Source organism: Armigeres subalbatus, chromosome 3 (genome assembly GCF_024139115.2).
Source record: "Armigeres subalbatus isolate Guangzhou_Male chromosome 3, GZ_Asu_2, whole genome shotgun sequence".
In the NCBI taxonomy this organism is placed as follows: domain Eukaryota; kingdom Metazoa; phylum Arthropoda; class Insecta; order Diptera; family Culicidae; genus Armigeres; species Armigeres subalbatus.
The window spans coordinates 153,363,898-153,376,083 of record NC_085141.1 but is presented as its reverse complement, the minus strand read 5'-3'; the positions used below and the strand labels follow the sequence as shown (position 1 = coordinate 153,376,083).

Here is a 12,186-nt window from a genome sequence, read left to right as displayed (position 1 = left end):
AAGATTCAGATTTGAGAAATATTCAAGAACCCTTTTTTCCACATGAACATCACAAGCCTCTCCAACGTTTTCTCAAACTGAACATTCGCATAGAGATTCCTTCTGAATTCGGCTCCTTCTGGTCCGGTGGAACGAAACAGTTTCATATCGAGTTCCAAGTTCGGCATCCCCAGTGTGAGGGCGAGGGACTCCGTTGATTTGAGGCACATCAGAAATCCATGTGCAGTGATTTCATCACGAAGTTGTCGTTGCGTCGGTATTGCTGTCATCACTCCTAGCTGCCTGAGACTTGTTTTCAAGTGCCTGTAGTAGTAGTCGATCAGGTGATCGAACCGGTCTATTCTAGTGCAGAATGATGCAGACATGGTTAGGAAATAAAGCAAGTCGAACGACGGTGAGCCGAAAAATGATGTTTGATAGTTGAGCTACGGAATGTAAAATAAATTTAATGTTTTTATTCAAAATGTACCGGAGCTCAGTTACTTACGAAAAGTTTATCATATTCTCTAATATGAATGTTGCTCATTCGAAGATCTCCGTGGTTCAGAACATTAAATTTATTAGGGTTGAATCGGAATAAATTGCAGGTAGCTGAGTATACTTTTCCTTTCAGAGGTTGCTAAAAACGTTCAAAAACGGATAAGATAATTATTATTTAGTAAATAAGTTTGCATATCTTATATCGTATGCTAACTACATTGTTCAATTTTATTGCTGTCTGCACTGACAAAAATAATGAATTTCCAATCACTGCACTGCCTGTAATCCCAAAACTGTCCCATATGAATAGGAAATGATGGGACAACTATGCGGTTACATGCAGTGCAGGAATTTCTAAGAATAGCGCATTTTTGTGCTCGCCTCTCATGCAGTCCCAACTAACGTATACGACTTCAAGCAGAATGTGTGTGCTGTACAATTGAACATATGATTGAGATTTTTTATTCAACCCTTTCACCCTTTCACCCTTTCAATTCTTTTTAAAATAATACATCACGTCTGAGTTTTTCTTGCTAAAACGGATCATTTCACTCACTTCCCAGAAATTCATTTCGCTTTAAAAAGTGTTTATAATCAAATTGGGGGCAATTTATTTGACACACGCAAGAGTATATACTTTCGCCTCTTATTCTATCATGAGCATGTACGTCTAAGTTAGGAAGATGATATTAGCATTCCCATATCATTTTAAATATTTGATACATTTCTATGGTTCCATTAGACTGCAAATATAATCAATTTTCTGTACAAATAGAAAAACTATTGTAAACAATCAATTAACTCTATCTTTACAATCAAACACTTTTTTTTCGTTTTCCACTAACTTTAGCTAAAGCTATGTCCATTTAGAATCCAGAATAATAAAACATCTGTATCTAGATATCGGATTGACATACAAATAAGGTTAATACATCAAAACAAAGGTAATTTACTGTACTTTAAGGAATAAATATAAATGCAAATCATTTCTAGTTTTCTTGTGACAATTCGCATTTTCTTTTTTATTTCTCGCATCAAACGCTGCACACCTCCGGAAACAGTTAGCGGGCTTGGTAGTCATATGGCTACTGCTTCTGCCTCATACGCAGGAGGTCGTGGGTTCAATCCCAGGTCCGTTCCATTCTCCTACTTTGTATCTTCCTCTATATTTCTCATGTTCTAGCAATCGCTAGAACTGGAAATGGACTTTCATACCGTTTCCATTTTTATTCCTATACCTTCAACTTGAGTATTCTAACAGTAATCTGCTAGAATTGGAAATGAACTATAGAGCTCGTTTCCTACATCCAATTAGAAATTCCATCAGTTACCTTCTCCTATCTATCACATTGGCAGCTCGTTAACCAAGACGGACCTCTGCCTCTCCAACCTAACCCAGAAATTCCAACAAATTCCGCATGAACTCGTGGCAAGTGCAGAGGTATATTCGGCTTGCAGTGGGCGAGTGATTGCATCATCATTTCCTCCCCCTTCCCTACATTGACTTGCATTCTGACGTGGCAGGCGCCAGTATGACCTAACAATTGAGATCACCAGTACTTGTACATTGAAGATGTGTGCTAGTCCCAAGCAAACATCTGTTGGTTCCCTGTGCAAGAACAGCTGATCTGGTCATAATGGAGTAGCAACTACGAGCAGTCAATCAAGCTCAAGCTCAAGCTCAAACGCTGCACACCTCCGGAAACAACTTCCTTGGCACATTTTGGTCATCTGAGTCGCGTCCCGAGCTGTTTATTCACTTTTCTCAAGCTTCCGTTTCACTATTGCCCAAAATGTCTCGATGGGCCAAAACTGCGGGCAGTTGAGTGGATTATGTTTTTATTGTTGAAATCTACGTTATTATCGCGGTACAACTGGATGACTTCCCGGCTGTAGTGCCAACTCGCCAAATCTGGCCAAATCTTCACGGGACCTTCACGGACTTTCATGAAACTTAGTACGCGGTTTTTGAGATATTCTTCCTTGTACAGCTTAGAGTCTTCTTCTTCTTCATTGGCATTACATCCCCCACTGGGACATTGCCGCCTCGCAGCTTAGTGTTCATTTAGCACTTCCACAGTTATTAACTGCGAGGTTTCTAAGCCAAGTTACCATTTCTGCATTCGTATATCATGAGGCTAACACGATGATACTTTTATGCCCAAGAAAGTCGAGACGATTTCCAATCCGAAAATTGTCTAGACCGGCACCGGGAATCGAACCCAGCCACCCTCAGCATGGTCTTGCTTTGTAGCCGCGCATCTTACCGCACGGCTAAGGAGGGCCCTACAGCTTAGAGTCCATCTTCTTATTCGTCACGAACACTTTGGTCTTTGCTGTGTAGCTGCATATCCCTCACCAAATCATCAGTTTTTTTGGCAAATTTGTCCATAAAAGCAAACTTAATCTCGCAGGAGCAACTCCTCGTGCCGTCTTTACTGACTTATGGATCCTGTACACCTCCGGTGGTGCAAAGGGCCGACTTGAAAGATCTCCATCCTGAGCGTTGCCCGGCTATCGCTTTAACCTGTTGCCAGGTTAGATTTCGGTCGACTTCTTTTATTTCTTTATTGAGGCTTCGCCGCCATGAGCCTCTGGGTCTGCCTCTGCTGCGACGTCCCGCTGGGTTTCAGTCTAATGCTTGTTTACAGATTTCGTTTCCGCCCCTACGTAGAGTGTGGCCGACCCAGCCCCATTTCCGATCCCGAATTTCTGTTGCTATCGGCCTCTGGTGACAACGACGATGGAGCTCGTTGTTTGAGATCCAGTTGTGAGGCCACCAGGCCCGAATTATATACCGCAGGCATCTGTTAATGAACACCTGCAGCCGTTGAGTGTTCTCCACTGATACACACCATGTTTCGCTAGCGTATAACAGCACAGATTTCACGTTAGAGTTGAAAATTCGTATTTTGGTGCGTTCACTTATCTGCCTGTTTTCCAGATATTTCTTAAACTCGCAAAGGCAGCCCTTGTTTTCTTTATCCGTGCGCCTATGTCGATCTTGGTACCGCCGTCCATTTGGCTACCAAGATATTGGAAGCTTTCAACATTCTCCACTGGTTGCCCGGCTACTGTGAAACTGGAAGGAGTCACCGTGTTTACATCCAACGATTTGGTTTTGTTGACGTTGATGACTAAACCTGCCGAAGAGGAGCGCTCGGCAAGGTCGTTGAGCTTACTCTGCATATCAGAGCGCCGTTGCGCGAGGAGTGCAACATCATCCGCCAATTCGAAGTCATTTAGGTGCTCCATGGTTATAGGCTGCCATAACAGCCCGCGGTTTGGTTCACGGTCAATCGCATCTACCAGAATCTCGTCGATTACGATGAGGAACAGTAACGGTGATAGAATACATCCTTGCCTCACACCAGCTACGACCCGGATAGGTTGGATCCCATTGGATCTATTGTGCAGCACTCTACACGAGAAGGCCTCGTACTGTGCCTCGATGAGGCCGATGATTTTCTCAGGAACTCCCTTGCGTCTCAGGGCGCCCCACATATTCTCGTGATTGAGACGGTCGAAAGCTTGAATAGTTAATGAATACCAAGTAAAGGGACTCTTGGAATTCGTTGACCTGCTCCAGAATGATGCGGAGCGTGACAATATGGTCCACACAGGATCTTCCGGCACGGAATCCGGCTTGCTGCCGCCGGAGAGTCGCATCGATCTTCTCCTGAATCCGGGCTAGGATAATTTTGCACAGAACTTTGAGAACGGTACACAGCAACATAATGCCTCGCCAATTATCGCATACAGTCAGGTCACCCTTTTTGGGCACCTTCACTAAGATACCTTGCATCCAGTCGACCGGGAAAGTTGCGGTGTCCCAGATATTACGAAATAAACGATGCAGTAGTTGAGCGGATGTCATGGGGTCAGCTTTGAGCATCTCGGCTGATATGGGGTCGACCCCTGGGGCTTTATTCGATTTCATGCTTTGGATGGCTGTTTGAGTCTCTAGCAGTGATGGAGCTTCGGTATTGACGCGTGTTATACGTCGGATCCTAGGCAGATCATGCCGAGGTGGTGATGGCCTGGCTGGCACTTGAAAAAGTTGTTCGAAGTGCTCGAACCAGCGTTTCAGCTGGTCAGTTGGGTCGGTCAATAACTGATCATTCGCGTCTTTCACAGGCATCGTTACATTCATCTTCGCCCCGCTTAAGCATCGTGAGATATCGTAGAGGAGGCGAATGTCCCCGGTTGCGGCGGCTTTCTCTCCTTCGTCGGCCACGCTCGCTTGTCCCGTCGACATGAGCGTTTTACTTCCTTCTTAAGAGCCGCGTATCGTTGACGGGCTAAGACTTTGGCTCCTCTGGTTTTCGATCGCTCTATCGTGGCTTTGGCTTCTCTTCGCTCCTCTATCTTCCTCCAGGTCTCATCGGTGATCCATTGTTTTCTCTGGGTGCGTAGTTCGCCCAGATTGTTCTCGCTGGTGGTGATGAAGGCATTCTTGATGGCGGTCCATTGGTCTTCCACGCTGCCACCTTCCGGAATATCTGCAGCACGCGTCTCCAGTTCTTCAACGAAGGACCGTTTCACAGTGGCATCTTCCAGTCGGCGTGTGTTGAATCGTCGTCCAACTCTTTCCTCCTGCCGACGAATCCGCGCAATGCGCAGGCGCATTTCTCCGATGAGGAGGTGATGATCAGACGCGATATCGGCACTACGTTTATTCCGTACATCAAGAAGGCTCCGTTTCCATTTTCGGCTGATGCAGATGTGGTCGATTTGATTTTCTGTAAAGCCGTCACGGGAGACCCACGTGACCTTGTGAACCGGTCGATGAGGGAAGAGTGATCCCCCGATCACCATGTCGTTATTACCACAAAATTCTGCGAACAGCTCTCCGTTTTCGCTCATTTCTCCAAGACCATGGCGTCCCATAATGCGCTCATGCTTCGAGTTGTCGGATCCGATCTTCGCATTGAAGTCGCCCAAACAGATCTTGATATCACCCTTCGGAATTCTATCTACGACGGCATTGAGTTGACTGTAGAAGTTCTCTTTGTCTTGCAGATCGGCAGCATCGGTTGGCGCATAACATTGGATTATAGTAAGGTTTCGGACCCGTGTTCTAAATCTGGCAACGATTATCCTTTCACTTATAGGTTCCCACTTCATAAGCGTAGAGTGTGCCTGAGCGCTTAGTAGGAAGCCAACTCCGCGATGCCGGGGAGCGTGTTCACCTCGTAAACCAGAGTATAGCAGAACTTGTCCCGACGGCGTTCTGTGTTCTCCAAAGTTTGGCCAACGGACTTCACTCAGTCCCAGGATCTCAAGCTTCATGCGGCGTGCCTCATTGGCAAGTTGTGCTAATTTACCCTGCTGGGCTAGGGTCAAAACGTTCCATGTTCCTATTCGTGTCCGTTGTTTCGCGCTAAGAGTCGTCGCCGTAAAATCAGTCCGTATTCTTTCATTATCGGATTCTCGAACAAATTGATTTTCGGGAACAGTAGGATGTTGGCCCAAGGTTCCCTATCCACCGGTATGAGGCTGCCATCTTTCCGGGGAATAGCATTTCATACTCAGCCGCTGGATGCCAGAACAGACGCTGTTGGAGCCGCACCTCCTTGGTGAACAGACGCTCGGTCAGTCGGGTCAATTTGTTTAAAGTCCCACCCAACACCAGGACTAGGCTAGTGCACTTTGAGCTGCACACGGTCGCTTTGATAGGGCCTGCTTGGGGACACATGCAGCTTTTTATAGAAGTTCAACAGAGCCCACTGTCGAACCCCACCACATCCTAGGCAGACCCCACAGGACGCACCCTCTCACTCTAGCTGATGTCAGAAGGACAACAGTGCCCAGGCTGCACTACCAGCTAAGTACGCAACCCTTAGCTGGCGGTCAATTGTCATCGGAAGACCCGTGGAAACGTGAGTATTGGAACTTGTGAGGATCAGAGCTATGTTAGGCGCCCCTTCCCGGATGTCAACTCACCATTTTGCAGCCTCGTGCCGTCGCCATGCAGAATTTTTGGACAATAAGCTATCCTAAATCCATTTTGACGTAGGTTCCACCGTCTATGAACAGGATTATCAACGGGCGTGTGCAAAGTTTTTTCTCTCCTCTCGGCTTCTATCTGGAATAATTTTTGACTCGCTGCACGAAACACCATGAAATTTATACCACAGAAAGTGGGCGCCTACACGGGAGAAAAAAAGTACCCAACGTTGAGTTTTTTAACTTACTTTTGAGTTATTTTTTCTCTTTTCTTTCATCCACTCTTTCTTCTGTTGTCAAAAACAAAAGAGCGAAACAATCCAACGACGCCAGTTCAATACGGGAAGCCAAGGTAAATAATTTTTTCGTTAGGTACTTTTTTTAACATGGGCGTAAAGGCTAACTACTTCGACCCCATTTACTCAATTTTGGATTCCCATACGGATGTTCGAGGTTGGGTGAATTGAACTCACTATTGGGTAGATTATTTCTTCCGTGTAGATGGACATACCGCTGTAAAACAATTGTTGCAGCGGTCACTTTCCGTGCCGCTGCAATACAATAAATGATTCCGGATTCTAACTGGACAGAGCTTTATGTCAAATCACTATTGTTTTTATATTTTTCTCAAAGATGATACCTTCCTATTGAAATCTTTGAAAGTAATCGTGGGCGGGGAAGAGTTAATCCAAAAGGCGACCAACTCTAAACTTTGTCAATTTTTTGCATATTATTCGGTAACTCGGCCGTGCGAAAACCATTTTTTTTGTTAAATATCTTGGCTGTGCATATGCACAGCACATGTTTCGAAATGGACAAACTGATATGAAATTTGCGAAAAAGAATCCACGTGTCTTGGCGGGATTCGAACCCTCAACCTCCTACTCTCTAGACAGGCGTGATAACCCCTACACAATAAGACCACTTAAGGTCTGAGGGAAGCTCTCTCGCGGTAGAGCGCTATTTTCGTACTATAATGTCTATAACTCGGAATTGGGAACGAATTTCGCTTATCCCAACTGACAATCTCTTTGAAATTTATCAAGGAATGTTCCTACAAAATTTCGTGGACCTACTATTTCGTCGAAATTTTCGTTTCTCAGTACCTCTCTCCGAAGAGTTGAGGCATAAAGGAACCGAATTTCGCAAAACCCAACTGACAAAAGTTTTGAAATTTTCCAACGATCATTTTGATGTAATAAAAAGTATATGTGACCGCATTAAATTTTTAAGGAAGCTATTTTTACTTCAACCAAGTTTTCCAAATTCCATACAAAAGTTACCATTTCGGGAGAGCAGCCAACAGCATATTTTCTTGTGGCGCACGGCAGGAAAGGAGCGACGAGAGCGATATAAAGTCTGTCAACTTTGTTTCTAGCGTGACACTAGAAAAAATCGTATTTCTATTTGTGAACACGAAGATACCAAATATATACATTGAAATCAAATATAGGAATGAATTGAGATAAACAATTGATAATAAATAAGACAAATAAGGCAAATAAGACAAATAAGACAATACAGGCAAATTAGACAAATAAGACAAATAAAACAAATTCCTACGGAAGTCCCTCCAGGAATTCCTCCGGAAGTTCCTCCAGGAATTCCTCCGAAAGTTCCTCCAGGAATTTCCCCGAAAGTTCCTCCAGGAATTCCCCCGGAAGTTCCTCCAGGAATGCCTTCAGAAGTTCCTCCAGGAATTCCTTCGAAAATTCCTCCAAGAATTTCTTCGGAAGTTCCTTTTGTGGAATAATTCAAAATAGTTAAGTTTACTCAGTCGTGGTTTACGCTACCACTCAAATTCGGCATGAGTGCCTTTGCAACCCTTATGAGCACTCATGCTGAATTAGGACGCTAACAGACCATTGTGGTTCCAGTTATAGCGTAAACCATGGCTGAGTAAGCCCTAGCAATGTTGGTCTCTGCTTTCAAACAATTTGAGGCTGATTTATAGTTCTTACATTTAATGGGGTCAGAATTGGATAAGCCTCCCCTACTTTTGATGGATACATTACTTCACAAATGAAACTATGTAGATTTGTAAACATTGTTTTCATGAATTTATTAGGAATAAGTTTGATAACTTCAATGAAATGATTCCCGCAATTATTTTGAAGTGATGGAGAATAACGTTCATTCTATGCGTATATGGGCAGAAAACTTGAAATTTTCAAAAAAATTTAACTCATAAACGGCTCGATGAACAATTCTAATTTTTTGATATGTTATGTAAAAATGTTTGAATTTTCATAAAAAATATAAATATATATAGTCGTTGTGGTCCAACATTTCAAAAATCATAAAAAAAAAATTTTGACCATTTTAGCAAACCAAAATCGATCAGTGGTTCAAAAGTTATGATTTTTTAAAAATAAAAAAAAATCGAAAAATAGCGAAAATATAATATAAATATATATATCGAACATGGTGACCTAAATAAAAAAATAAGAAAATACGAGTCTAATTATTTTCGAAGAAGGACATACCAAGCGATTTTTGAGCAAAATTAGGCAACTTTTTTTTCAACTCTATTCTTTTCCCGTGGAATCGCTGATTGTAAAACATTTTTACTTCTGATTTGCCTGTTTTATCACCACGTCAAACATCATTGTTTGCAGATGACACGAGCCTTTCTGCCAAAGGACGAAGCCTTCGTGTCATTTGTAGTAGATTGTAAAAAAGTTTGTATATTTTTTGCACTTACTTGCAAAAATGGAAAATTTCCCCGAATGCTTCCAAAACTCAGCTCCCACATAAGCCGAGATCTTCTTATTCGGAACCTTTCAGCAGACATAATGTCAGCATGGATAGAGTTCCAATTAATTGGTCTAGCGAAGCTAAATATTTAGGACTTCTGCTTGATCAAAAATTAACTTTTTCAAATCACATTGAAGGCATTCAAGCCAAATGTAACAAATAGATTAGGTGTCAATATCCACTTATTAACAAAAAAATCAGAACTTTGTCTTAAGAACAATTTTTTGATTTACAAATTAATTTTTAGACCATCCATGTTGTGTGCTGTATGGACTGGTTCCTGCAATACCAGAAGGAAAAGGAAGGCACTTCAGAGGACTCAAAAACAATATTCTGAAGCTGCCTCCGTGGTATAGTACCAATGAACTTAATAGAATTTCTAATATTGAGAAATTGCAAAAAATGTAAAATAATTTTTTTTCCATTTTTAGACAAAAATCGTTGCAATCTTCTATTCCAACGATTAGTTCTTAGTATAAATAAGGTTAAGTTTAATTTTAGTTTAAAACATCGTTATTCCTACATTGTTCAATTAAACCAATGGAAAAACCGTATCTGCCAGAGGCAATTGAAATGTATTAATGATAACTAAAAATGTATCATAGCAAATAAGGATGATAGTGGTAAGAAAACCTAGTTTAGAGATGAATGCATGTATTAGATAATTAGCTAATAAAATTAGTTTAAAAAAAATGGAAGAGCAAACTATGTTTATAATCTGCTGATGTAAAACTACTATGAAAAGGATATTACCCTATGGAAATTTGAGGCTAACAAGCCATTCCTTACCAGAGTTTCCAAAATTCTCGGGTGGTATTTTAATTCATCCAAAATTTGGTAGAATGAATCGAACAAAGTAGAATAGTAGACCTCGTAGGCTTTCGTAGCTTTAAGATTCAAAGCCCCACTTTTGAACTGATCCGAGTAAGACCCTTTCTAGAAATAAATCGAAACAATCATTGTTTTTAAAGCCCATCTGGGAAATTCACGTTAACACTCACTCGTTCAAAATATAGCACCGAAGCTGCGTGAAATTTGGCCAGTTTTTCCAGCACTTGCTCACAATCAGATGTCTTGAAACCTGTTTCACTCCTCTTAGCTCGAAACCCGGTTGATCTGAGATCCTCCATAACGATTACCTTGAAGGGTGACATGGTAACCTTGAACACCCTGGAACATCAAATCGCATTGATATAAGACAAGCCTCGCCAAACATTTTTTACCTTGGTCCAAACTTCACACTTTCATTCGCCCATTGTTTCTCAATACTGGGAAGAATTTGCGTATAGAGTTCGATTTCTTTAGAAAACACACAAGAATGTCCTGCCACCTCAAATTCATCATTAGTGTCGACTCTCTCTTTGACGATGTAACTAATTTGCCTTTGTGAGCTTCGGTCTTTAAATTTCACATGCAGCAACACTCTGTGCACCAGTGATACAAAGCACGTTAATCTTGGAATGGCCGTTGAGATATGAACGTTTGAAATTTCAAATTCATCGGTCTTGACTTTGTAATCCACTGCTATGACATCTTTGTAAAAATCGGCTAGGCGCCAGGAAACAATATCGGAGCTCAAGGCTCCGAACATTCTGCGTATATGTTCACAACTAACCGCTGGAATCGATTCATCGAGTACTCAAGGGAAAATAACACACTTTGTGATATTGCACATGTAATGCCGTAGTTCATGGCCGCAATTTTAGTATACCATCAAAGGGCACAGAAATGGAAACAATGCCTAAATGGGTAGCATCAATGAATGTCACATTATCATGGTCATGGGGAAGATGGTATAAACCACTTCTTGTAAGCAGAAACCTCTACACACTTCAAAAATCCTCGCCGTTGACATAACAGACAATTTTCTTAATATTTCATTACATTATATTAATTCTTTTGTATGTTTGCTTTATGCTGTTATGGTATTTTCACTTCGAACTCTCCAACAATTTTCGACGTTAATTCACAGTCATGGTTTGATGATCAGAAATTATGGCACGCATATATAGCAGATAGTTTGCATCAAACTGTTACTTTCAACTTGACCGGGTGTGAAGTTTTACGCCGCACTATCAAGTGCGCTCGGGGTTATCCTGCGTCATCTACCCCTTTATCGAATTATGAGTGATTTTTATCGCATCCAACCAATGAAGTGCACACATGTCCTAGAAATCGTACATGTAAATCGTTCCATAAATTGCTCTGCATATTGACAACTCATTTCATGTTAATAGCAGCTCCACGCCTTCCCGTCGCATGCTAATGTTCGTGTCGCATTTCAGGAAAAAATAGAGTGAGTGGCAAATTCGAAGAAGGAATAATATAGGGAACTAAATGTTTGGATGGTCATTAAGATGAAAAATTCAACAGAAATAACATGCGACATTAGTTTGCAAATTAGTCTTCTTAACACTTTTTGCCTTTCTCATACAACAAAGAAAAAGACGTTTCATGACGTTTCACTCCAAAATCAAACTTTTTGTAGAAAGCTCGGAGATCAATGATGTTATATACCAAAATACTCAGCTCGTTGAACTGCATAAATGTCTGTCTGTCCGTGTGTGCGTATGTATGTGTGTGCACACTAAAAACTAAAAATATTTGCCAACTTTTCTTTTAGCTATCCTTAATCGACTTTCTCGCAACAAGTTCGACGGGGAATGAACCCTAGCTGATCACTATAATAACAATCGGTATGACATTGCGTTCGAAATGGTTTATCGAACCATACAAAGTTGGTTGGTTGATATACCATACTAAGGCGAAACAAAACGATTCAATCGTACCACACAAGATACATACTCATGCTATTGCATGAGTATGTATCTTGTGTGGTACGATTCGCATAGAAAAGCTTTCAATTAATAACTGAGGAAATGCTAATAGAATGAATAGAAGTTGCAAAGCAGGCCAAGTTCCAGTTGGAATGTAGAGTCATTGAAGAAGAAGAAGATAAGTTCATCATGGCGTTGTTGAAGTTTTTTGCACCACAATTCG

The 12,186-nt window shown here is 41.6% G+C and overlaps 2 protein-coding genes across 2 annotated transcripts in view; one reads left to right on the top strand and one right to left on the bottom strand.

The window, feature by feature from the left end:
* LOC134227859 (uncharacterized) overlaps positions 1–12,186 on the top strand; it is a 185,920-nt gene that overhangs the window by 52,426 nt on the left and 121,308 nt on the right. The window lies entirely within an intron of this gene.
* LOC134227860 (uncharacterized) lies at positions 6–10,777 on the bottom strand. The gene is made up of 5 exons (XM_062709546.1): positions 10,410–10,777; positions 10,188–10,356; positions 9,976–10,122; positions 488–619; positions 6–425 (listed from the first exon to the last, which is right to left on the bottom strand). Exons 1-5 carry the CDS (start codon positions 10,775–10,777, stop codon positions 6–8), a joined length of 1,236 nt encoding a protein of 411 aa, XP_062565530.1.